We start from the raw sequence: 27,779 nt of genomic DNA, 5'->3' as shown, positions 1-27,779 counted from the left end.
GGCTGAGTAATATTCCATTGAATGTTTATGTACCACATCTTCTTTATCCATTCCTCTGTCGATGGACATTTAGGTTGCTTCCATGTCTTGGCTATTGTAAACAGTGCTGCAGTGAACATTGGGGTGTGTGCATCCTTTTAGATTATGCTTTACTCCGGATCCAACCCAGGTCCCCTGCACTGGGAGCAAGAGTCTTAGCCACTTGACTACCAGGTAAGTCCTTGTAGATTCTTTGATAATAGCCACTCTGAATAATGTGAGGTGGTGCTTCCTTGTAGTTTTGATTTGTATTTCTGCTTGACATTGATTTTTTTGAGCAGTCCAGCAAAGTTGTTTTGTAGAACGCTTTACATTCTGGATTTGTCTGGCTGCTTCCTTAGAGTGTTTGTAACTGTATGTTTAATTTTATGGGTGGGCTTGAGTGGATCACAAGGTGCCTGGATGTTTGGCAAGACATGTTTTCCAGATGTGTTTATGAGGATGGCTCTAGAGGAGATTAGCACTTGGATTGGTAGACAGTAAAGCATACTGCCCACCCATACAGATGAGTGTGTGCGCTCAGTTGTCTTTAACTCTTTGCTACCCCATGGACTGTAGCCTGCCAGGCTCCTCTGTCCATGTAATTTTCCAGGCAAGAATACTAGAGTGGATTGCCATTTCCTTCTCTAGGGGATCTTCCCAACCCAGGGATCAAACCTGGGTCTCCTGCACGGGCAAGCAGATTCTTTACCACTGCACCACCAGGGTGAAAAAGTGTTAGTCGCCCAGTCATTTCTCTTTGCAACCCCATGGACTGTAGCCCACCAGGCTCCTCTACCCTCAGGATTCTCCAGTTAAGAGTACTGGAGGGGGTTGCCATTCCCTGCTCCAGGGGATCTTCCTTCCTCACGGATTGAACCCAGGTCTCTGCATTGCAGGCAGATTCTTTACCATCTGAGTCACCAGGGTAGCCTGCCACCTGGTAGGTATCATCCAATCCACTAAAGGCCAGAGTAGAACAAAAAGGCAGAGGAAGAGAGAATTCACTCTCTCTGACTGAATTTAGACATCGGTCTTCTCCTGCCTTCTGGCTGGGATTTGTGCCATGAGGGCTTCTTTTACAAGTCTTTGGATTCTGCCTTGAACTGCACCGCCAGCTTTCCTGGCTCTTTAGCTTTATACGCAGCAGCTCATGAGACCTCTCAGCCTCTATATTCATTTAATCTGTTCCTTGTAATAAATCTCTTCTTCTAAGAAAAGAATATGAGAGTGACAGCGGGACATCCCCTCCAAGATGAGGTTATGGGAAGAACTGTGACATGGGCTCCGTCTCTCTCTCTCTCTCTCCTTCTCCCTCTGTCTTCCCATTCACGCTGGGGTAGTACGGAATGGGCAGAATCTAAGGCCCTCACTCCAACAACATTTAGGAAACTGAAACCTCATAACAATTTTGAGAAACAGCTCGTAAACAGATTCTGCAGCACAAATGGAGTTTTGAGATGACTGCACCCCTGGCTTACAGCTCGTTACCACCTCATGAGAAACAGGAGCCAGGAAAACCCACCTAAGTCTTTCTGAGGTTTCCCAGTGGCAGAAACTATAGGGTAATAAACACTGCTTATTTTAAAGATGCTGAACTTAAGTGTTATTGTTTTTCAACAATGAACATTTACCCCAAGCTGTTCAGCCCCTGGTTTTACACTCCACTAACAATTATTGCCTTACTCTATGTTTACAAGCTGCTATTTTTCTGTAAAGAAAGCTTTCTTTTATTTTTTCTTTATTTTTTTTCCTGAGTGGAAAGATAATTACATCTTATTTTTAATCAATATCGTCCTTTTCTCTTCAAACGCAAGAGGGCAGATTAGGGGTTCCCAGGTTTTAGACTCCCTCACAGAGAAGCCGACGAGCGACTATCCAGGCAGGAACACTAGTGTGGGAACTTCCCTGGTGGTCCAGTGGTTAGGACTCAGCCCTTTGACTGCTGGGAACCTAGGTTCCATCCCTGGTGGGGGAACTAAGATCCCACAAGCTGTGTGAGGCAGCAAAGAAAAAAAGAGAATAGCTATGTGAAAATTCTAGACCCCAGCAGGGAGGATGAAGAGCCCCTTGAACAACAAAACTGAGCAAAGCCACATCAGGAGGGTGTGAGGAGTGGTTTCCCCTTGACCACCTCTCTCCCAGGCTGGCACAGCGCCACACCGACAGCGTACCCCTGTGCGCAGTTCTTCCAGTGGGGCGAGCCTGAGGTTGACATCCAGTTCGGCCAGTATTCCAGAGGGCCTCCCCAGAGGGCACACGTACATTTCATCTCCCAGGAAACACCGGGTGAATCAGCAGGGCTACACCAAACGGGGTCAGCTTGAAGCCAAGCAGGAGAACAGGGCACCTGACAACCAGTGCGGGGATCACGTTGTGGCACCACAGTGTTCCTGCTGGTGGTGTACTGAGCCGAGCACCCCGGCAGTGATGCCATCCCCCCACCATGTCTGAGCCGGGGCTCTCCGGCTGGCCAGAGGACACAGTTAGCAGTTCTGTCCAGTTTTGGTGTCCAGCCAGCAGTCCGGCTCAGCCATGGAGCTCATTCTACCCCTCCAACTGGACAGGGAGCCGAGCTGCAGCCTTGCCCGAATGCAGAGCACGGTGTCTCTCCCCAGGCTCCCAGGGCAGCCTGAGCAAACAGCCTACACGTTACCCCGTCCATCTGTAGAGCCCCACCTTCAGCACCGCATGGATGACTGCCTAGGGCCCTGCCCATTTGTTGAGCAGAGCCTGGGGCCCCACCTGGACAGGAAGCCGGGTTGGCAACCCTGCCCAGTGGTGGGGCACAGTCTATAGACTCCCCACCAGGGAGCCCAGATGGTAACCTTGCCTGACAGCAGGGCAGAGGCCCACCTGCTCCCACCCCCGCCCCAGCCTTAGAGCACAAGCAGCAGCCCTGCCCTACTAGAGACCCCAAAGCAAGCCCTGCTGGCCAGTGGGTGCTACCAGCTAACACACACTGACCCCAGACTGGGCGGACTGGTGAAGGCTTTCTCTGCCAAAGTGCATGTGTAGTGGAAGAGGAGCCCTCTTCCTCAAATATGCAGATACCAGGGCAAGGATTCAAGAATCACAAGTAATCAGGTACACAAGACACCATCAAAGGAAAGGAAGGAAGCTCCACGAACCCTAAAATATGTAGAATTATGAATTTTACAGGGCTTCCCAGGTGGCGCCAGTGGTAAAGAACCCACCTGCCCATGCAAGAGACATAAAAGATGCAGGTTTGACCCCTGGATTGTGAAGATCCCCTGGAGGAGGGCATGGCAACCCAACATCAGTATTCTTGCCTGCAGAATCCCATGGACAGAGGAGCCTGGCAGGCTACAGCCCATAGGATCAAGGAGTCAGACATGACTGAAGGGACTTAGCGTGTATGCATGGATGAATTGTATAATAAAGAATTCAGAATAAACTCTTAAAGAAATTCACTGAAGCCCCCCCCCAAAGAAAATCACATAGATAACTAAATGAAGTAGAAAAATAACACATGAACAAAATTTCAGCAAAGAAATAGAAACCATTAAAAAAATCAGATTAGTACTCAAGAATGCAATGAATGAACTGAAATATTCAATAGAGTTTCAACAGTTAGATGAAAGAAATGGTGAACTTGAAGATAAGTCTTTTGAAGTTTTCCAGTCAGAAGATCAAAGGGAAAAAAAGAAAAAGTGAAGAAAGCATATGGGACTTATGCAATACCATCAAAGGCGGCATCATAGGTATTATGGAAATTCCAGAAAGAGAAGAGAGAGAAATGATGGAAAAAAATTAGTATCTCTTCTGACCACAATATTATGAAGCTAGAAATCAATAACAGAAGATAAATTGGAAAATTCACAAATATGTGGAAATTAAACAATGTGTTCTGAGGAAATATGTGTCAAAAAAGAAATCAAAAGGAAAATTAAAAAAAATTAAGACTAGCAAAGATAAAATATACAACATACCAAAACTTATGGAATGAAATGAAAATAGTTCTTTTTTTTTCTCTTGGGCCACGACACAGCTTGTAGAATCTCAGTTTCCCAACCAAGCTTTGAACCTGGGCTACAGCAGTGAAAGTGCTGAGTGCTAATCACCAGGGCACTAGAGAACTCCCGAAAGTAGTTCAACAGGGAAGTTTATAGCGAAGAATGTTTAAATTAAGAAAAAAGAAGAATCTCAAATAAATAACCCAAAATTGACCTACACCTCAAGGAACTAGAAGCAGAAAATACTAGACCAAAAAGAAGAAGAAAGGGAATAAGACAGATTAGAATAGAAATAAAGAAAAACACAACAGAAATAAATGAAATAGAAACTAGAAAAACAGACACCATAATCAAGTGGGAGTTATCCCTGGGATGGAAAGTTGACTTAACATGCACAAATCAATAAATGTGATACAGCACATTAACAAAATGAAGGATTAAAATCATATGGTCATCTCAACGAATGCAGAAAAATATTTGCTAAAATTCAAATAACCTGATTAAAAAATGGGCAAAGACCTAAATAGACAGTTTTCCAGAGAAGACATACAAATGGCCAACAGGTGTATGAAAAGGTGTTCAACATCACTAATCTTCAGGGAAATGGGAATCAAAACCACAATTAGATACCACCTCACACTTGTTGGAATGTCATCAAGAAGATGAGAAATAACCTGTTGATTGAGGATGTGGAGAAAAAGAGAATGCTTGAGCAGTACTGTTTGGAACTTAAATTGGTACAGCTAATGTGGAAAATGTATGAGGGTTCTTCTAAAAATTAAAAATAAAGCTACCATGTAATCCAGAAATCCCACTCCTGGGTACATAAACAAAGGAAATGAAATCAGTAGTGTGAAAAAAATACCTGCACTTATATGTTCATTGCAGCATTATTCACAAAAGCCAAGAAACAGAAATACTAAATGTCCACCGATGGATGAATAGATAAAGAAAATGTGGCATATGGAGAGAGAATGTTATATTACTCAACCATGAAAAAGAAGGTCATCTTGCCATCTGCAACATGGAGGAACCTGGAGGACATTCTGCTAAGTGAAATCAGCCAGGCACAGAAAGACAAATACCATATGATATCCCTTATAAGTGGAATGTATTGATAAAACTCTCAAACTCATAAAACCCAAGAGTAGTATAATGGTGGTTACCAGTGGTTGAGGGTGAAGAAAGCAGGGAGAGATTTGAACTGGTACATAATTTCAACTGTAAGATGAATAAGCTCTGAGGATCTAATGTACAGCATGGGGACTATAATTAATAATAGTGTACTGTGTACTTGAAATCTGCTGAGTAGATCTTAAGTGTTCTCACCACAAAAAAAAATTTTTAAAACATTTGAGATGTTATTACTCACTTGATTGTAGTAATAATGGCACAAAATATATGAAATCATCATGTTATACACCTTAGCTAAGACATGGAAGCAACCTAGATGTCCATTGGCAGACGAATGGATAAGGAAGTTGTGGTACATATACAAAATGGAATATTACTCAGCTATAAAAGAGAATGCGTTTGAATCAGTTCTAATGAGGTGGATGAAACTGGAGCCTATTATACAGAGTGAAGGAAGCCAGAGAGAGAAACACCAATACAGTATATTAACACATATATATGGAATTTAGAAAGATGGTAACAACGACCCTATATGCAAGACAGCAAAAGAGACACAGAGATAAAGAACAGACTTTTGGACTCTGTGGGAGAAGGTGAGGGTGCGTTGATATGAGAATAGCATTGAAAGTTGTGTATCACCATATGTAAAATAGATGACCAGTGCAAGTTTGATGCATGAAGCAGGGCACCCAAAGTTGGTGCTCTGCAACAACCCAGAGGGATGGGGTGGGGAGGGAAGTGGGAGGTGGAAGGGGGGTTCAGGATGGGGGACACATGTACACCCATGGCTGATTCATGTCGATGTATGGCAAAAACCACCACAATATTGTAAAGTAATTAGCCTCAATTAAAACAAATAAATTAACTAAAAAATCATATTGCACAATCTTAGTATACATATATATATATCAATTTTACTTGTCAATCATACCTCCAATAAAGCTGGGGATGGGAGAGAAGTGTATTGTTTAATTGTTATGCATTTGGGGATTTTCCAGTTATTTTTCTATCATTGATTTCTAGTATTTGCACGGTGATGTGAGAGGATATGTATATATTTGGCCATGCTTCATGACCTGCGGGACCTTCGTTCCCCCAACCAGGGACGGAACCCAGGCCTGGTGAGTGAAAGCACAGGGTCCTAACCACCGGACCACCAGGGAATTCTTTCTTATGATTTCTATTCTTTCAAATGTGTTAAGGGATGTTTTCTGTTTCAGAATGTGGCCTATCTTCACAAATGAATTTGAAAGGAATGTATATTCTGCTGTTGAAGTGAAATATTCTTTAAACATCAATTAGAGCCATTGATGGATGGTGCCTTTCAGCTCACCTGTATCCTTACTTCTTTTCTGCTGGCTGGACCTATCAATTACTGACAAGAGAAGTGCTGAAGTGCATTTTATATAAGTCCATTTCTCTCCTCTCCTGGCATAACAGTCTTCTCAATATTTTTTTCAGTGTTTTTTCTATAGTTTGAAGTCCACTTTCAAATGCCTACTATACCCCTTAGCAATTCCTCCCTCTCTTCCCTTAGAACATTGGTGTCATCCACTTTATCTGTTCATATAGTTAATATGGCAATACCCTGTTGCAGTCATTCCTGTGAACATTTATCTATTAGATCAATTCAAAATAATATAAATAAATATTTTATTTTACCTACATTTATTCCTTCTCTCACGCTCTTCTTATCTTTATGAGATGCAAGTTTCTGACCTGTATGATTTTCCTTTTCTCTAAAGAACTTCTTTAACATTTGGTTTTTTTAATTGAGATATAATTGACATGTTACATTGGGTAAGGTTAAGGTGTGCAACATGTTGCTTTGATATGTATATATTACAATCAGGTTACCACGTAATGCTAACACCTTCATCACGTCCCATGATTATAATTTCCTTTTTTGTTGCGAGTCCATTTAAGATTGAATTTTGTAGCCAATTTGAAGTATATAATATGGTATTATTAACTATAAAAATAAGACTGTGCATTAGATCTCTAGAATTTACTAATCTTTTCACTGCAATTTGTTTCCTTTGACTAACATCTCCTTAAATCCCCCACTGTCTCTGAGCTTCCTGACCTGTGGTTTAGTGTCTGACAGGAAGCTGGAGAAATTCTAGCTTGTTACTATTTTCTTCTTTTATTCCCTTCTCTCTCTTTTCCTTCTACTATTCCCCTGTGTGTGACACATTCTGTAATTGTCCCACAGTCCTTGTAGATTCTGGTCCAGTTTGCTTTTCCAGTCTTTATTCTCTTTGCTTTTCAGTCTTCTTGTCTTTTAAAATATCTCTTTATTTATTTGACTGCACTGGGTCTTAGGGTCTTAGTTGCAGCACGTGGGATCTTTCCTTGTGACATGTGGGGTCTACTCGCTTGATCAGGGATTGAACACAGGCCCCCTGCTTTGGGATGGTGGAGTCAGCCGCTGGACCACCAAGGAAGCCCCCTCGGATTTCAGTTTGGATCGATACATCCTCAAACTCAGTGACTCTTCCTGCAGCTGCATCTGGTCTATTAACAAGCCCATAAAGGCCTTCTGCATTTCTCTGTTGGTGTTTTTGACCTCTATCATTTCTTTACTTTCCCCTGTTTCATTAAGGTTTTTTTCCTGACATTTCATTGTGTTTTGTTGGGAACACATTTCTGGGTTGCTTCATTTTGCTTGACGCTCTGAGTTGCTTTCTATGCGTTAGATGCCACAGTCGCCTCTCCCTGTCTTGCAGAGTTGGCCTTGTGTAGAAGATGAGAGCTTTATTGTTCGAGCTGCCCTAGCTCTTCATTGTTTCTCAATTTCCTTGTGGGTCAAGTGGTATTTTACTTTTAATAGCTCCCAGGGGTTGAGGAGGTGCCAAGACCAGTCAGTGCTAAAGGAGAGGATCTTAGTCAGCACCTAGATTCAAGCTGATTGGAAGCCAGATCCCCAGGGAAGCAGCTTTTACAGAATGCAAATATATACAGTCTTGTGGGGTGACAAGGGAGAAGGCGATGGCACCCCACTCCAGTACTCTTGCCTGGAGAATCCCATGGACGGAGGAGCCTGGGAGGGTGCAGTCTGTGGGGTCACGAAGAGTCGGACACGACTGAGTGACTTCACTTTCACTTTTCACTTTCATGCATTGGAGAAGGAAATGGCAACCCACTCCAGTGTTCTTGCCTGGAGAATCGCAGGGACAGCAGAGCCTGGTGGGCTGCCATCTATGGGGTCGCACAGAGTCGGACACGACTGAGGTGACTTAGCAGCAGCAGCAGCAGCAGTGGGGTGACAAGCATAAGCCCCACCGGCCACCAGAGCCAAGGGATCCAGAGGTGTCCTCTGGGTGACAGTCACAAAAATCATGGCTCCAGACAAGTGCATTAGTTCCTTTCTAGGAGATGCCAGTGAGGTGTGGGCAGGCAGAAAGTGAAAGAAAGTGAAAGTCGCTCAGTCGTGTCTGACTCTTTGCCACCCCATGGACTATAGCCCTAGGCAGGCTCCTCTGTCCATGAGGATTCTCCAGGCAAGAATACTGGAGTGGGTTACCATTCCTTTCTACAGGGGATCTTCCTGACCCAGGAATCGAATTCAGGTCTCCTGCATTGTAGGTGGGTTCTTGACTGTCTTAGCTACCAGGGAAGCCCAGGCAAAGGGAGAGTATAAAGATGGGATCCCCTGGCTGACATTCCCTGAGCCCCTCTGTAGCCTCTTGATGCCTCTGTGTGTGTGTGAGTCGAATCTTTGTGACCCCCCGGACTGTAGCCTTCCAGGCGTCTCTGTTCAGGGGATTGATTTTCCAGGCAGGAATACTGGATTAGGTTGCCATTTCCTTCTTCAGGGGATCTTCCCAACCCCAGGATCGAACCCAGGTCTCCCGAATTGTGGGCAGATTCTTCATTGAGCCACCAGGGAAGCCCCCTCGATGCCTCTAGATGCGTGCCACACAGCAAGCCTGCTCCTAAATCAAAGTTCCAGGACAAGCAAGTTGGCCTCTTTCTCTGAAAGCCCTGGGGTGTATTGCAGGCGGCTCTCCTTGTAGTACCCTGGGAGTGGTGGCCTGCCAAGAGCTGTCTATTGGATTGCTTGTGCATGCAGGAATGCAGGGCCCCTGGCCACCAGAGCCAAGGAATCAAGCTGCCCAAACCAGAAGACCGGAGGTAAAAACTGGGGCACCAGATAAGCATAAGAGCTCCTCTCAAAGAGATGCTGGCCCCCTGGAACTGAGCAGAGGTAAATCGTGAAGATAGCATCACCCTCCAAGGTCTCAGGAAAGGTTTAAGGTCAGCCTTAGATGTGCCTTTCATCAGAAGCCTGCCCCTCAGGCAGCAGCTATGATGATAGGCCTCTCCCACAGAAAGACCAAGCTTCAGGGTCTGTTGCCTCTTACCATGCCCCAGGGATGGTAGAGGTTTGCAAATTCTTTCTCCTTGATTCCTGTTGTAGGACTCCTGGAGCAGAAACCCCACTGGCCAACAGAGCCGGGTGACAGAGGTGTCTGCCAGCAGCAGCCTCAAAAGTCAGAGACCAGACAAGTGTACAGGTTCCTTTTTGGAAGATATTGGTGAGCTGGAGCAAGACAGAGGCAGAAGACAGGGGTCTCCATTCCCCAAGAGCATTTCCATAGGCCTGTATCAGCCAGTCAAAGCAGAAGCCCATCCCTTTGGCCAAAACTCCTGAACAAAGAAAATAGGTCTCTTTCTCAGAAAACCTGGAGAAGCATTTTAGTCTGCTATCCGTGCCGTGCCCTGGGGTGGCACCCTGCCAAGAACTGTGTCTCTGATTGTTACAGTCCTGTGGGGCCCAAGAATGCAAGTCCTCTCCTTTGGCACTGGCTGGTCTTGACACACCCTCAACCCCTGGGAGCTATTAAAAGTAAAATACTGCTTGACTCACAAGGGAATTGAGAAACAGTGAAGAGCTAGGGCAGCTCGAACAATAAAGCTCTCATCTCCTACACAAGGCCAACCCTGCAAGACAGGGAGAGGCGACTGTGGCATCTAATGCATAGAAAGCAACATAGTTCAATTCAGTTCAGTCGCTCAATCATGTCCGACTCTTTGCGACACCATGAACCACAGCACGCCAGGCCTCCCTGTCCATCACCAACTCCCGGAGTCCACCCAAATCCATGTCCATTGAGTCGGTGTCCACCCAAACCCATGTCCATCGAGTCGGTGATGCCATCCAGCCATCTCATCCTCTGTCGTCCCCTTCTCCTCCTGCCCTCAATCTTTCCCAGCATCAGGGTCTTTTCCTCCGAGTTAATTCTTTGCATGAGGTGGCCAAAGTATTGGAGTTTCAGCTTCAACATCAGTCCTTCCAAAGAACACCCAAGACTGATTTGCTTTAGGATGGACTGGTTGGATCTCCCTGCAGTCCAAGGGACTCTCAAGAGTCTTCTCCAACACCACAGTTCAAAAGCAGCAATTCTTCGGCGCTCAGCTTTCTTCACCATCCAACTCTCACATCCATACATGACCACTGGAAAAACCATAGCCTTGACTAGACGGACCTTTGTTGGCAAAGTAATGTCTCTGTTTTTTAATATGCTGTCTAGGTTGGTCATAACCTTCCTTCCAAGGAGTAAGCGTCTTTTAATTTCATGGCTGCAATCACCATCTGCAGTGATTTTGGAGCCCAAAACACAGCGTCAAGCAAAATGAAGCAACCCAGAAACGTGTTCCCAACAAAGCAAGATAAAACCTCAGGAAAAAAACCTTAATGAAACAGAGAAAAGTAAAGAAATGATAGAGGTCAAAAACACCGTACAAACGTGCTTAGTCACTTCAGTCATGTCCAACTCCTCAGTGAGAAGCTCCAGGTGTTGAGATCCCCCCTTTGTGGGTACCTGAGCTGGGGGGAGGGGGAACTTATGATGAGATTGTGTCTCAGCCTTTCCCACCTGCTTTGTTGTGGCTTTTCCTGTTGTTTACCAGGTGTGAAGAGTTTCTCTGCCAGTTTTTAGGTTTCTTTCAGAGGAAATTTTTCCACATTAATTCGGTGTCTCAAAAAAATGATAGTAATAAAGGGACTTCCCCACTGGTCCAGTGGTTAAGACTCCATCTTCCAATGTAGGGAGCACTGGTTCAATCTCTGGTCAGGGAGTTAAGATCCCATGTGCCATGCAGTGCGGCCAAACATTAAAATAAGAAGAAATTAAAAATAAATAAAAATCAATTCACTGTGTCCATGGGAAGAGGTGAGGTCAGGATTTTCCTATGTAACCATTTTCAACTGGAACCTCTGCCACTTCTTTTTGGTTCTTTCTTAGAACTTGCTTCTCTGCTTACCCATCAGTTGCCCAGTTCCTGCATGCTGTCAACTTTGTCCTTAGAGCCCTTACCATAGTATTTAGAGTTGTTTTCAATTCCTGGCCTGGAAAATTCCAACATTCCTGCCGTATCTGGTTCTCATGTCTTGTCAAATGTGGTTTTTGCGGGCAGAGGAGCTGAAGTCATCATCAAGTGTGAAATATTTAAAGCAGATACACCAGATACGCAAGTGTTTCAGCAGTGCAGACAATTAACTGTGTTGCTGTGGATGATGGTGCTGTTGGCAAAACATGTCTTCTGATATCCTACACAACAAACAAATTTCCATCTGAGTATGCACTGACTGTTTCTGACAACTATACAGTCAACAGTTATGATCGGTGGACAGCCGTATACTCTTGGACTTTTTGATACTGCAGGGCAAGAGGATGATGACAGAGTACGATCTGAGTTACCCACAAACAAATGTAGTTCTAACTTCCCTGGTGGCTCAGATGGTAAAGAATCTTCCTGCAATGTGGGAGACCCAGGTTCAACCCCTGGGTCGGGAAGATCCCCTGGAGAAGGGAATGGCTACCCACTCCAGTATTCTCGCCTGGAGAATCCCATGGGCAGAGGAGCCTGGCTGGCTTCAGTCCATGGAGTCACAACATGTCGGACACAACCGAGTGACTAACACTTACTTACTTAGATGCATTTCTAGTCTGTTTTCCAGTGGGCTCTTTATCCTCATTTGAAAATGTGAGAGAAAAATAGGTGTCTGGGACTTCTCTGGTGGTCCAATGGCTAAGACTCCATGCTTCCAATGCAGGGGGCCCGGGTTCCATCCCTGGTTGGGGGACTAGATCCAGCATGGAGCAACTAAGACCCAGCACAGCCAAATAAATAAATGGTTTTTAAAGAGTGAGTGCCTAAGTTAACTCACCACTCCTTTCTTGCTTGTTAGGACCCAAACCGACCTTAGCGATGACCCCTCTACTGTTGAGAAACCTGCCAAGAATGAACAGAATCCCATCACCCCAGAGACTGCTGAAAAACTGGCCTGTGTGGCCTGAAGTTTGCCAAGTATGTGGCATGTTCTGTACTCACACAGAAAGGCATAAAGAATGTATTTAAGGAAACAATTTTGGCTGCCCTGGAGACTCCAGAACCGAAGAAGAGCCACAGGTGTGTGCGGCTGTCAACATCTCTCCAGGAGTGTTTCTGCATAGCTGGTGTCCGCATGATCCTACAAGCAATGTTTCAGTCAAACTAAGGATTACAAATTAAAATTTGTTTGTGCAATAATAACAAAAACTGCACCTATCTACATGCACTTATGTGAGACAAGGCCCATAGATATGGCCTCCTTTCCTCTCTCAATACCAGTAAATTTTGAGTAATCGTGGATTGTCAGAAAAATGATCAGTGCTAGTTTTTGTGTTGTTATTTCCAAAAAGAATTTGTTGCTGTTGCTTTGGTTAAAAAAGCAAGGCATGCTTGTGATGGCTCTGTAACAGACTGATTCGGGTGGTTGAAGGTGTTCCTGAGTTCCTCTCGGGAGGGCAATCTAGGATGTGCGTGCTGTGTGCTTAGTCGCTTCAGTTGTGTCCGACTCTCTGTGAGCCCTCCAGGCTCCTCTGTCCATGGAATTCTCCAGGCCAGAACACTGGAGTGGGAAGCCTTTCCCTTCTCCAGGGGATCTTCCCAACCCAGGGATCAAACCCAGGTCTCCCACATTGCAGGTGGATTCTTTACCAGCTGAGCCACAAGGGAAGTCCAAATGGATTGAGTATACAATTAAAAAACATTTTTCCCCTGGTCCAAAAAAAAAAATGTCATTTGGCCTTTTAAATTTTTTCTTGATAGCCAGACTTGATGTGCTAGGTAAAAGGAGCTGCTCCAAACAGGCCTGTAGTAATGTGCTGGCCAGGTGGGGCAGGGGAAGTCCTATTGGTCACGATGAGGTTTTACCCTTTTAGGTCACCTAGGCCCCTCAGTTGTGAATTTGAAGTGTTTTGATTTTTTTTTTTTACTGTCTTCCTTCCCCTTAGGGTGATCTTCCCTGGTGGCTCAGGTGGTAGAGTGTCTGCCGCCCTCCCCACCCCTGCCCCAACTCCAGTATTCTCGTCTGGAGAATTCCATGGACAGAGGAGCTGGCAGGCTACAGTCCATGGAGTTGCAGAGGTGGACACGACTGAGTGACTTTGGCTTCTTCCCCATAGATAGGACTGAGTGGGCTGGAGTTGTGTAGTTCCTTTTTCCCACATGAAGGCTATAGTTAAGTGGAATTGGTTATTTCTCCTCCCCTAGCTGAGGCTCTTATAAGACCCCAGCATATTAGGCTCTGATTTAACTAGTTTCTCCTGAAGGCAGGCCTCATTAAGAGAGAGCCCTGGGGTATTTAGGAACGGGCGCCATTTCCCCTCACCCTTCAGAGGTATGAGGGGAGTTTTTTCTCTCATGTTTACTGTGAAAACTCTCAAGCTGTGGGAGTCAGAGGCGCCCCGGCTTTGACTGGATTCTCTGGCGTTTTTAACTCTACAGTTATCCACACTGAGCGTCTAGCAATTTAGCAATTGTATTTCGAGTCTTCCTACGTCAGCGCCAGTTCCTGCCACGGCTGCTACTCCTGGCTCTGTGCTCGGGTAAGCCAGTAGTCCGTGTTTCTGCCTCTCCAGTCTTGGGAACGGGAGCGTGCCTGTGTTCTCCCTTCCGTCAAGGATCTAAGAAGAGCTGTTGATTTTCAGTCCATTCAGTTTTCTAATTGTTATTAGGACAGAGTGGTGACTTCTAGGCTCTTAACTGAGAAAGGGGAATGGTTTTCCTTTTTTTTTTTTTGCTTGTGGTTCAGAACATTCTATCAGAACCCAGGAAGGCGGGTTTGGGGGTTTGGAGGAGCATACTGCACTCTTCTTTTAGTTGCTGGAGAAAATACTGAGCTTCCACCCTCCCAGCTGCACGTGTGAAGGGGACCCCAGAAGGAATAAGCCTCTGCCTCCTCCCAGGGTGCCTGTTTTGCAGTTTTTTTAAACTGTGAAACATGAAGTACATGTTGTGCTCCGTGTAGTTTTGTAGCAGTATTGGTTAGGACACAGTGTAAGATCTCTTCCATTTGGGTTCAAGATTGGTCTCTGTGTTTTTTCTAGAAGACTGAATCTCTAATTTGGAGTTCACGTAGGGGCTGTGGTAGGAAAGGAAAGCTGCCCTGTTGATGATAAAGAAGAGTGTGGTTAATAAAACAGTATTTAAGGATAGATATTTAAAAAAAATTTTTATTGGAGTATGGTTGATTTATAATGTTGTGTTAGTCTCAGATGTATAGCAAAGTGATTCAGTTATACATATATAACTTCAGATTCTTTTCCCATGTAGCTTATTTTCCAAATAGGTTGTAGTAGCGTTCTCTGTGCTATACGATAGGTCCTTGTTAGTTATTTATTTTATATATGTGTGTGTGCTTAGTCACTCAGTCGTGTCTGGCCCTTTGTGACCTCGTGGACAGTAGCTCGCCAGGATCCTCTGTTGATGAAATTTTCCAAGCAAGAATACTGGATTGGTTTGCCATTTCCTACACCAGGGAATCTTCCTGACCCAGAGATTGAATCCAAGTCTCTTGTGTCTGCTGCACTGGCAGTCAGATTCTTCACCACTAGCATCACCTATGCTGCTGCTGCTGCTAAGTCGCTTCAGTCGTGGCCGACTCTGTGTGACCCCATAGACGGAAGCCCACCAGGCTCCCCTGTCCCTGGGATTCTCCAGGCAAGAATACTGGAGTGGGTTGCCATTTCCTTCTCCAGTGCATGAAAGTGAAAAGTGAAAGTGAAGTCGCTCCGTTGTGTCCGACTCTCAGTGACCCCATGGACTGCAGCCTACCAGGCTCCTCCATCCATGGGATTTTCCAGGCAAGAGTACGGGAGTGGGGTGCCGTTGCCTTCTCCCAGCATCACCTATAGTACTATGTATAAATTGATCCTAAGCTCCTAATTTATTCCTCCTTCCTCCCACCTTTCCCCTTTAGTAACCATTAGTTTGTTTTCAAAATCTGTGAGTCTGTTTCTGTTTTTTAAATAAGTTCATTTATATAATTTTTAAAAATTAAATTCCACCTATGAGTGACATCATATTTGTCTTTCTCTGTCTGACTTCACTTAGTATAATAGTTTCTAGGTCCATCCATCCATGTTGCTGCAAATGGCATTATTTCATTCTTTCTTATGGCTGAGTAATATTTTATTGAATAGATATACCACATCATCTTTATCCACTCCTTTGCTGATGGACATTTAGGGGGCTCCCATGTCTTGGCTTTTAAAGATAGTGCTGGAGTGAGCATTGGCGTGCACGTAGCTTTTCGAATTATGGTTTCCTCTGGATATATACCCAGGAGTGGGATTTCTGGATCATATGCTCGTTCTATTTTTAGTTTTAAAGGAATTTCCATACTGTTTCCATAGTGCTTGTACCAATTTACACTCCCATCAACAGAGTAGAAGGGTTCTGTTTTCTGTACACCCTCTCCAGCATTTATTGTTTGTAGACTTTTGATACTGGTCATTCTGACCAATGTGAAGTGATATAAGGATAGATACTAGATTAGATCAAATTAGGGTCACTTAAGTTTCAGAAGAGGTAAGAAATCTTCATTGGCCTGCAGTATTTTTTCATAATACACAATTATTCATAAGGGAATAATCAGTGTTGCCTGGAAGGGGAAAGATTTGAGGATCCCTAGGACCAACTGCAAGATTTTGGGTAGGTTGGGTGCCTCAGAAAGTTTGGCTAGTTGCAATTTAAGAGCACTGTTGGTCTGCTTTATTTTTCTAGAGGATGGAGGGTGGTTAAGACAGTGAAATTTTTGTAGCAGTAGAAGTACTTGTTGAATATCCTGAGTAACCTGACTATTGAAGTGAGTTCCTCTGTCACTAGAGAGGAAGAAAGGGGCCCCCATATATGGAAAATTCTTTCTGGTACCAGCTTAGCTACAGTTGTGGCAGTAGTCTGTTTACAGGAAAAAAAGCTTCTAGCGATCCCCCAAACAAAGGTATACATGTCTTTCTGTTTTGCGCATAGAAAGGGAAAAGGGTAATGAGTAACTGAGGGGTCCAGAGGTGGGAGAAGAGGATAGAGTTTTTCAGATTTCAAAACACTGATGTGGAAATAGAGTCCACTGCTTAGTAGACCAGTGTTGTTTTCTTTGTTGTGGCATAGAAGGGAGAGGCAATCGTGCAAAAACAAGGGATTGGGCTCAGCGATAGCTACCTAATCCCAGAAACTCTCAGCGTTGTCTTTTGGTCTCAGGGAAGGGGTCTTTCTTCTCTTTAAATTTTTATTGGAGTATAGTTGCTTTACAGTGGCTTCCCTGGTGGCTCAGTGGTAAAGAATCCGCCTGCCAATGAAGGAGACGCTGATTCGATCCCTGGGTCAGGAAGATCCCCTGGAGAAGGAAATGGCAACCCACTTCAGTATTCTTGCCTGGGAAATCCCATGGACAGAGGAGCCTGATGAGCTACAGTTCATGGGGTGGCAAAAGAGTCAGAGACAACTGAATGACTCAACAACAACAACATAGCTGCTTTCCAGTGTTGTGTTAGTTTCTGAAAAGTGAATCAATTATATGTATGTCCACTCTTTTTTAGATTTTCTTTCTCATTTACATCACCACAGAGCTATAAAACAATAGCTAGCAACAAAATCAAATCAAGAGATGGCACCCCCCAAACCAAATTCAAATCCTTCCCATGCTGCTGTGGACACTTGTCTGGAGTACATGGACCAGGAGCTGGACTCCAGCATAAACCACTCCAGGGACACAGCACTGGGGCTCAGAAAGCCTTAGGATCTGGGTGGAGCAGATGGGGGCCTACAGATGGATTTCCAGTTCCATTCCAGTAATGGCACCAAAGTGCCATCAAAGACAAACACCAAACAAGGTGGTCAAATGGTAAAGAATCTGTCCTCAATGCAGGAGACCTGGGTTCAGTCTCTGGGTTGGGAAGATTCCCTGGAGAGGGGAATGGCTACCCACTCCAGTATTTGCCTAGAGAATTCCATGGACAGAGGAGCCTGGCAGGGTATGGTCCACAGAGTCACAAAAGAGTTGGACACAACTGAGCGACTAACACAGTGGCACCAAACTGTCAAAGACAAAAGCCAAACAAGTAAGGAAACAGTTTATTCAGACTGTTGCCATTATGGAGAACAGTTTGGATCCAAAATCGGGGTACGTTTGCCCTAGATTTTTTTATAGGGAGGATGCAGACAAATTATAGGTAGAGTGGTTTGCAGTTAGAATTGCTTTAATAACTTGCGAACGTCTTGGTCAGCTGACTAGGAAATGTGTATCTTGTGTGTAGCTAATTTGGGTTCATTACTTTTATTTTGGCTGTACTGCAGGGCTTATGGGATCTTAGTTCCCCGACCAGGGGTCAAACCCACGCCCCAGCGAGCTGAGTCCAGTGGTTGACTGGACCACCAGGGAGTGCCCCCCCACAGGTGGTGCCCTTCTAATCTCAGTTAACCATTCATAAGACAAAGGACTGGGAGACAGAGACCCTGTGTTTGGCCTTGTTGGTAGGCTCAGGCAAAAATGGAAAGGTCTGTGTTTAACCTTCTCACAGGTACATGAGGGAATCTTCTGTGAGCCTTATGGTAGTTGTGAGAAAGAGTGGACAATGACTCTAATATGACTCGTGGGAAAAGATGGTTTACTGTGGTTGTTGTTCAATCACCAAGTTGTGTCCAACTCTTTGTGACCCCATAGACTGCAGCACGCCAGGCTTCCCTGTCCTTCGCTGTCTCCCAGAGCTTGCTCAAATTCATGTCCACTGAGTCAGTGATGTCATCCAACCATCTCAGCCTCTGTCACCCCCTTCTCCTCCTGCCCTCAATCTTTCCCAGCCTTAGGGTCTCTCCCAATGAGTCAGCTCTTGCTGTGGTTACCTATTTCTGATCACAAAGTAGTAGGATGATTTCCAGGGGGTGGGAGAAGTTGAAGAGCTCTCTTAATTATCAATGTTTTTCTGTGGCACAGGGATTAGGTATAAAGTTCAACGTTGTCAGTTTCAAGGTGAATTTTTTTTTCATTATGATCTAGTTGTTTTGGTAGTGTTTGTTGATAAGATTGTCCTTTCCCCATTGAATTTGTTGCTGCCAATGCTGCTGGGTTTTCCAGGCAAGAATACTGGACTGAGTTGCCATTTCCTTCTTCAGTACTGGAGTGGACTGCCATGTCCTCCTCCAGGGGATCTTTCCAACCCAGGGATTGAACCCAGATCTCCCTCATTGCAGGCGGATTCCTCACCGTCTGAGCCATCAGAAAACCGTGTTGAAAAGACTTTCCTTTCCCCATTGAATTTGTTGCTGCCAATGCTGTGTTTCTAAAATTAAAACTTCAGTTCCTCAGTTGCATTAACCATACTTCAAGTGTTTAAGAGCCACATGAGGCTCATGGCTACCATAATGGATAACACAGATATAGAACATTTTCATCATCACAGAAAATTTTATCTAACAATACTGCTTGTTAGATAGTAGGCTTGTTAGGCCTTATAGCACAATGTCTAGTAAATATTTTGCATTTTGTGAAAAGCAATTGAAAGCAAATAACACTGTTAAAGGCATATATGAAAAAGTTAAAACTCAATGACTGAGCACAATTTATTTTGAGGATTTTATAGTGAGGAACTCCAGGAGATAATAAAGGACAGGGAAGCCTGGCATGCTGCAGTCCATGGGGTCACAAAGAGTCAGACATGACTGAGCCACTGAGTAACAACAACCATACGCATGGAGAAGGAAATGGCAACCCACTCCAGTATTCTTGCCTGGGAAATCCTATGGTCTGAAGAGCCTGGTGGGCTGTATTCCATGGGGGTTGCAAAAGTGTTGGACATGATTTAGCAACTAAACAACAACATAGTCAGGCAATGTTGATAAATACAAATACAAAAACCCTCTTGTAAAGCATACATTAGATCAGACTAATTCAAAGGATGTTTGGGCATGTATGATGCTGAGCTCTTAGGATCTGGCTCAGCACAAAGTCTCTTTGTTTAATATTTTTATTTAAAATTCTCCTTAATAACTAGAATTCCCGAATCTTTAAGTTGGGGATTGGTAGTGAAAGGAGGTGTATTGGACTAGTTATGAGCATTTCTATTAAGAGAATTAATGAAAATACTTTACCACTACTTCCAGAACAGGAAACAGACTTTATGAGACCACCAAAGCATCTATTAATATTCTTGATTTGCATATTTGAGAGAATTCATACATACTGCTCTGTGGCACCACAATTGAACAACCTTGTAGATATTGCTAGATGCTTAAAATATGATCAGATCCTTCAGAATTTTATCCAGAGAGGCAAGTTTAAAGGCTATACACTATAAAATGCAAAACACTGACAATACCAAATGCTAGGGAGGATATAGAACAATAGGAATGCCCATTAATTGCTGGTGGGAATGCAAAACAGTAGAGCCAGCACCTTGGAAAACATTTTGGCACTTCCTTACAAAGTAAACAGTATTAGCATGTGATCCAGCAGTCACACTCCTTGGTGTATACCAAGATGAGATGAAAACTTAGGTCCATGCAGAAACCAGCATGAATATTTATAGCAGTTTTATTCACAACTGCAAAAATTCAAAGCAAACAAAATGCCATTTAGTAGGTGAACGGATAAGTAAACTGGTATACTCATACAATGAAATATTATTCAATGAAAAGAAATAACTATCAAGCTATGAAAAGACATTTGAAAAACCCTGCAGGCTTCTTTAAGCTTTTTGGTTTGTTTTTTTTTAATAAATATATTTTAAGATCAGTTTCAGGTTTATTAGAAAATCCAACAGAAAGCTTTATTAATCTGAATTGAATATTGCCAAGTGAAAGAATACATATTCCAACTGCATGACATTCTGGAAAAGGTAAAACCAGACAATAAGAAAATTAATGGTTCCCAGGGGCTGCTAATTCCAAAGAAAGGCAATGCAAAAGAGTGCTCAAACTACTGCACAATTGCACTCATCTCACACGCTAGTAAAGTAATGCTCAAAATTCTCCAAGCCAGGCTTCAGCAATAAGTGAACCATGAACTTTCAGATGTTCAAGCTGGTTTTAGAAAAGACAGAGGGACCAGAGATCAAATTGCCAATATCCGCTGTATCATCGAGAAAGCAAGAGAGTTCCAGAAAAACATCTATTTCTGCTTTATTGACTATGCCAAAGCCTTTGACTGTGTAGATCACAAGAAACTGTGGAAAATTCTGAAAGAGAGGGGAATACCAGACCACCTGACCTGCCTCTTGAGAAACCTGTATGCAGGTCAGGAAGCAACAGTTAGAACTGGACATGGAACAACAGACAGGTTCCAAATAGGAAAAGGAGTACGTCAAGGCTGTATATGGTCACCCTACTTATTTAACTTACACACAGAGTACATCATGAGAAACGCTGGGCTGGATGAACCACAAGCTGGAATTAAGATTGCCGGGAGAAATATCAATAACCTCAGATATGCAGATGACACCACCCTTATGGCAGAAAGTGAAGAACTAAAGGGCCTCTTGATGAAAGTGAAAGAGGAGAGTGAAATAGTTGGCTTAAAGCTCAACATTCAGAAAACTAAGATCATGGCATCTGGTCCCATCACTTCATGGGAAATAGATGGGGAAACAGTGGCTGACGTTATTTTTTTGGGCTCCAAAATCACTGCAGATGGTGATTGCAGCCATGAAATTAAAAGATGCTTACTCCTTGGAAGGAAAGTTATGACCAACTTATACAGCACATTTAAAAGCAGAGATATTACTTTGCCAACAAAGGTCCATCTAGTCAAGGCTATGGTTTTTCCAGTGGTCATGTATGGATGTGAGAGTTTGACTATAAAGAAACCTGAGCGCCAAAGATTTGATGCTTTTGAACTGTGGTGTTGGAGAAGACTCTTGAGAGTCCCTTGGACTGCAGGGAGATCCAACCAGTCCATCCTAAAGGAGATCAGTCCTGGGTGTTCATTGGAAGGACTGATGTTGAAGCTGAAACTCCAATACTTTGGCCACCTGATGTGAAGAGCTGACTCATTTGAAAAAACTCTGATGCTGGGAAAGGTTGAGGGCAGGAGGAGAAGGGGACGACGGAGGATGAGATGGTTGGATGGCATCACCGACTCGATGGACATGGGTTTGGGTAGACTCCGGGAGTTGGTGATGGACAGGGAGGCCTGGCGTGCTGTGGTTCATGGGGTCGCAAAGAGTAGAACACGACTGAGTGACTGAACTGAACTGAGGGGCTGGGGGGCAAGGAGAGGGATGCATAAATAGATTGAACAGAGGATTTTGTAGGATTGTGAAACTGTTCTGTGTATTACTGTCATGATAGGTACATGACATACATTTATGGCATACATGTATGTCATATGTACATGACATACATGTTATGGATACATGACATACATGTCATGTCTGTACAACACAGAGTAAATCCTAATATAAACTACGTGTTTTAATTAATGATAGATCACTGTAAGTTCATCACTTTTAACAAGGGCGTACACTAATACAAGATGTTGTAAACTGGTGAAACTGAGAGGGGGTGGAGTATATAAGACTTTCCTGTAGCTTTCTGTTGGATTTTCTAGTAAACCTAAAACAGGTCTTAAAAATCTATTTGTTAAAAACAATACCAAAAAAACTTAAAAGGTATGTCTGCAGAAACCTGTAGGGTTTTTCATATTTCCCCACAGGCTCATGGTCTCAAATGAGAGAGTGCTTCATTCTTCATAAACGCTAGAAGAAAAGCTAAAACTCATTAAGCCTTTATATAATGGGTACTGTGTATAAGTACGTTACTCTGCTAATCAACAAATATTTATTCAAAGCAAGGAGATCCAGCCTACGCGATTTAATGCGCTATTCAGCTACGCGATTTATGCGTGTATCACCTACGCGATTTATGCGTGTATCACCTACGCAATTTAGTTCGATCGTCACACAATGCTATGAAGTACTACTGCCATTAACGTTTTCAGAAAACAAGAAGCAGCTCTGAGAGAAGCCAGACAACTGATATATACAACAACGGGCATTTAGTCTGAATTCCAAACCCAAAGTTCGAAACCATAAATCCGAACGGAAGAGAATTAACAATTTCTAACTCCATCATCCGAAACAATGAACAGCCAACAAATCTCGCGATGCTGTTGAAGCTACTACTACTCCCAATATGCAAAGCGGTTTCCGCGCCGCAACCCGTGCCGCAGCAGGTGCCGCAGCCTGTGCCGCAGAGTCCGCGGGGTCCCGGCATGCCTCGAGACGCGAAAGGCAACCTGGGAGCCGTAGTTCTCCTGGGCACCTAGTGGTGTTGCCAGCGCGGCGGCGGCGGATCGCTTGCTTCCAGCCAGTAGGTCCTCTGAGGGCGAGCTGAGGCGGAGAAAGGGCGTGGAACTGGAAGCGGGTGAGTCGGACGCCGTCTACGCGATCGAGGGAGGCGGCACCGCGGCAGAGGGCTGACTCAAATAAATGGACCCGTGCTGCAGTCTCTCCAGAGACACCACGGTCTTAGCATCAGTGAGAGGAGGGTGAGGAGGCGCCAGAGCCTGGTCCTTGCACCCGTCCTCGTCCTTCGCTCCCCGCCGCCCTCTCCACCATGCAGTCCCGGGAAGAAGCTCCGCGCTCTCGCCGCCTCGCCAGTCCCCGCGGCGGGAAGCGCCCCAAAAGGGTTCACAAGCCCTCGGTTTCGGCTTTTTTCACGGGCCCGGAGGAGCTGAAGGACACGGGCCATTCTGCAGCCCTGCTGGCCCAGCTCAAGTCCTTCTACGACGCGCGGCTGCTCTGCGATGTGACCATTGAGGTGGTCACCCCCGGCAGCGGGCCCGGCACGGGCCGCCTCTTCCCCTGCAACCGTAACGTGCTGGCGGCCGCGTGTCCCTACTTCAAGAGCATGTTCACCGGTGGCATGTACGAGAGCCATCAGACGAACGTGACCATGCACGACGTGGACGCCGAGTCCTTCGAGGTGCTGGTCGATTACTGCTACACCGGTCGCGTGTCCCTGAGTGAATCCAACGTGGAGCGCCTTTATGCAGCCTCTGACATGCTGCAGCTGGAGTACGTGCGGGAAGCCTGTGCCTCCTTCCTAGCCCGCCGCCTTGACCTGGCCAACTGCACGGCCATCTTCAAGTTTGCTGATGCCTTTGGCCATCGCAAGCTGCGGTCACAGGCCCAGTCCTTTATAGCCCACAACTTCAAGCAGCTCAGCCAGATGAGTCCAATTCGGGAAGAGTCCCTGGCAGATCTGACCCTGGCCCAGCTGCTGACCGTCCTGCGCCTGGACAGCCTCAACATTGAGCACGAGCAGACTGTGTGCCACGTGGTGGTGCAGTGGTTGGAGGCGGCTCCCAAGGAGCGGGGTCCCAGCGCTGCAGAAGTCTTCAAGTGTGTCCGCTGGACCCACTTCTCTGACGAAGACCGGAGCTACGTGGAAGAGCTGCTGACCAACACCGTGGTGAAGAAGTACTGTCTGGACCTTGTTGAAGGGGCCCGGCAGCTGCGGTATGGGGACATGTTGTGCAAGCCTGTGGTGCCCAAGCCAGAGAGTAGCAGCGGCAGCAGTGGCAGCGGCGTTGATAGCTGCGTTGGTGGCGGTGGCGGCGGCGGCGGTGGCGGCGGCGGCGGCAGCAGCATCGTAAGCATTGTTCTTAGCGGTGGCGGAAGCGGCAGCTCCGTTGTGCCCGTGGCTGATCATCCACCCCAGAGGCTAGGTGTGTACGCCAAGAAGATGGTGATCTTCTTTGGCCATCCCAGAGATCCCTTTCTGTGCTGTGACCCATACTCCGGGGACATTTACAAAGTGCCATCACCTCTGACCTGCCTTGCTCACACTAGGACTGTGACCACCTTAGCTGTCTGTGTCTCTCCAGACCATGACATCTATCTGGCCGCGCAGCCCAGGAAGGACCTCTGGGTGTATAAACCAGCCCAGAATAGTTGGCAGCAGCTTGCTGACCGCCTGCTCTGCCGGGAGGGCATGGATGTGGCATACCTCAATGGCTACATCTACATCCTGGGTGGGCGGGACCCCATTACTGGCATTAAACTGAAGGAGGTGGAGTGCTACAGTGTCCAGAGAAACCAGTGGGCGCTGGTGGCTCCGCTACCCCATTCCTTTATTTCCTTTGACCTGATGGTCATTCAGAACTATCTGTATGCTCTCAACAGTAAGCGTATGTTCTGCTTTGATCCCAGCCACAATATGTGGCTGAAGTGCGTTTCTCTGAAGCGCAATGATTTTCAGGAAGCCTGTGTCTTCAATGATGAGATCTACTGCATCTGTGACATCCCAGTCATGAAGGTGTATAACCCAGTCAGAGGAGAGTGGAGGCAGATTAATAACATCCCCTTGGTGTCAGAGACTAACAACTACCGGATCATCAATCATGGCCAAAAACTGTTGCTGATCACCTCACGCACCCCGCAGTGGAAGAAGAACCGGGTGACCGTGTATGAATACGATATTAGAGGTGACCAGTGGATTAATATAGGTACCACATTAGGCCTGTTCCAGTTCGATTCTAACTTTTTTTGCCTCTCAGCTCGCGTTTATCCTTCCTGTCTTGAACCCGGTCAGAGTTTTCTCACTGAGGAGGAAGAAGTACCTAGTGAATCCAGCACTGAGTGGGATTTAGGTGGGTTCAGTGAGCTGGATTCTGAGTCAGGGAGCTCAAGCTCTTTATCTGATGATGATTTGTGGGTTCAGGTAGCCCCTCAGTGAAATGCACAGGGTCAGCAGAGTGTGTTACAGATAAATTGAAACACTAAGGTATTTTTACTGCTGTGAAAAGTATCTTAAAGAAATAACCCTTTCTCTTTGCTGGAAAAAAAAAGAGTTGATTAATTTCAGGTTTGGCTTAGAAAGGGTATTGTTTGAAATACTAATATAATTTCACATTACAGAATTTAAATATCCTTAAAAGAAATCAACCTATTTAATAATTTACTGTTCTAAAAGTCCAGTGTGGATTTGTTTGGTATGTTTATGTTTGACAATATAAGTTAATTGTAATCAGTAGTCTCCTATGATTAAATCTTACATTGTCTTGTGCCACAAGTGTTTCAACTTGAATTTTAATTTCTACACTAAAAAACTGATTGGATAGGAATTATGAGGGTGGGAAAGCATATATTTTCCTTCAGAGCAGTGTAGTAGATTTCCAAAACTTTAAACTAGTGGGTTTTTACAAAATGTGTTCTAACAAATATAGTCTGCTAAGTTTTATTTTGGTTTTCTCCTCTTTTGTGGGAAAAGAAAATTACATGTATGTTTAATGTGACTAAATGGTGATTTCACTTGTGACAATGTATAGAATGGTCATAAACTCACCGAAAGTAAAAACAAAAAAACATCATTCTGTTTAAACAGAAATTTCAGTTTAAATCTGTAATATAACATGTATTTGCAAATAGTGAGCAATTTTCCATCTAAAAAAATTCCATTCTAATAGTGTCACCAATTATCTAAAAATCTTAAAAAAAAAAAAACAACTAACTTGCTTTGTAGGTTCATATTTTAAATCTATATTTGACAAATGCTTCATTGAATCAGAAGAATAATCCTCTTTTTCACTGGACATGATTATGAAAATTTTTATCCATTGTCTTAAAAAGTTTATGTGATTCTTAAAATATTTTGGCTGTATAGTTTTGGTGTTTATCTTAGATTTGTCAACAAGGTGTGATTATTCTTTACTGTTTTGTGAGTAAATATTGGTTTTGAAAGTATGTACCAGTTAAGAACAGTATTTTATTGAAATCAGTAGTTATTGTGTCTATCAACTCTCAAAATCAAGTGCCAGCAAAGAATTTTCAAACTTTAAGTCATGTATAGAATTGTTTTGTGTAGCACTGAAAAATTCTGTCAGTTTTGTAAGTCGCTAAATGTTATTATCAGCTTAAAGGTATTTTTCTATTAAAAGTTTACAGTTAAATAACATAAGTGGATGATAGCGTTTGGGGCCAGTAGTGAAAGTATATTTCGTCTAAAATATTTCTCTATGCAGTGGTGTACAAGGCTATTTTATTATGGTATTTGTACCTGTTCTGTGTTTCTCTATGAACCCTGCTCCAGTCTTTGTTTCTGTCAACATATGTAAGGGAAAGAAAGTCCAGAAATAGAGAATAAATGACACGAAACTTACATTGTTGAATACAAGAAAATGTAAGTGCTTACCTCTTGAGGTTTTATTGGATATAATTGTCATGATACATACACATGGTAAGTGACCAAATGCTTATGATGTATAACTTTTTCTACACGCAGTCAGAATTTTCTCTCTGAATCTTCATTCAGGGACATGCTAATTCCTCTTCTGTTTTTTCTCCAGTGACAGAGTGCTAACATTTCTTACACCCTGGCAGAGTACAGAGGAATGCCATCTTTCTGGTAGGGAATGGAATTTTTTATTGAAATACCATAGGATGAAAACAGAAAGAGGAAAACATAAAAGGTATTTTTCTTTTTTACAAGTTGTTCTTAGACATTTTAATGGGCTGTTTGAAGATTCTACAAGACATTCCTGTTCAACATTTTTAGTGAAGTTAAGATGCTCACTTGTCCAACCAGTATGTGTTCCTTCAGAAGGGCAAACCTGCTTTGAGTTGCTTAAGGCTAAATTTTGTTTCATTTGACATCAGGGTTTTTCTGGGAACTGTCCTTAACACAAAGCTGTTTCTCCATAGGATTATTTTTTGGCCAACTATTTCTTCGCCAGTTACTTCTTGTTGATAGCTTTTCCTTTTATCAGGTTGAAGTAGAACAGTGATGATCTCAACCAGGTCTTAATTCTGCAGAATTAAGGTATGCAACTGATAAAAAACATGTTTTCCGCTTGTCATTTTCAAACTTTGATTTAAAGCCTAAGCTAAATAGTAGTGATATCTTGGTTTACAAAGAGGTTTTCCTGGGAAGAACTTTGGTTTTGTGCTATATTTGTGAACTAGAGAATAGTTGTTAATCATTATTTTATGGATAAGTGATTTGTATGTGGTTAGTTACAAATAAAACATACTAGAATCCAGGGTTTTCTGACTTTTCAGTTCATTGTTTTCTGCTAAATGTATAAAACCCTCGCTTGTACAGTGAATGGCAACTAGCAGTGTTGAAATCTCTCGACAGGAAAGTACCCTTGTCCCTGTTTTCCAATTAATCAGCACATCTTTTAGTAAATATGTTTATAGGCCTGCTCTTTGTAAGCTTCAGAATGACCTTAATTATCTTTTGTATCTATCCCTGTAGGCTGAAAAGCTTTGTCAAAAGACCCAAATTTTTTCAAGTTCTTTTAAGTTCAAACGATAAGTGGCGTTTGGATTTCCAAAAGGATAAAGCAGAAGTATTTATACCTGATCTTGTTGGCAATCTGGG

At 43.9% G+C, this 27,779-nt stretch overlaps 1 protein-coding gene and 1 pseudogene across 2 annotated transcripts; both read left to right on the top strand.

Moving 5' to 3' along the window:
* Window positions 1–6,193: 6,193 nt before the first annotated feature.
* Window positions 6,194–12,636, top strand: LOC145528628 (cell division control protein 42 homolog; annotated as a pseudogene).
* Window positions 12,637–22,358: 9,722 nt separating this feature from the next.
* LOC145529463 (kelch repeat and BTB domain-containing protein 6) lies at window positions 22,359–27,435 on the top strand. Of its 2 annotated transcripts, none has more exons than XM_081549892.1 (2): window positions 22,359–26,633; window positions 26,743–27,435. In XM_081549892.1, exon 1 carries the CDS (start codon window positions 23,010–23,012, stop codon window positions 25,131–25,133), a length of 2,124 nt encoding a protein of 707 aa, XP_081406018.1. In that variant the 5' UTR covers window positions 22,359–23,009; the 3' UTR covers window positions 25,134–26,633; window positions 26,743–27,435. The 2 variants fall into 2 exon arrangements, with proteins under 2 accessions (XP_081406018.1, XP_081406019.1); XM_081549893.1 differs by having other exon boundaries at window positions 22,716–23,975; window positions 24,075–27,435.
* Window positions 27,436–27,779: the final 344 nt, after the last annotated feature.

The sequence above is a fragment of the Giraffa tippelskirchi genome, chromosome 12, assembly GCF_054371585.1.
Source record: "Giraffa tippelskirchi isolate mGirTip1 chromosome 12, T2T-mGirTip1v1.2.pri, whole genome shotgun sequence".
NCBI lineage: Eukaryota > Metazoa > Chordata > Mammalia > Artiodactyla > Giraffidae > Giraffa > Giraffa tippelskirchi.
This window is presented reverse-complemented; position numbering and strand designations above follow the sequence as displayed.

Excerpts from the sequence above, each read along its gene's own strand:
- LOC145529463 (XM_081549892.1), top strand. The coding sequence starts at position 23,010 with ATGCAGTCCCGGGAAGAAGCTCCGCGCTCTCGCCGCCTCGCCAGTCCC.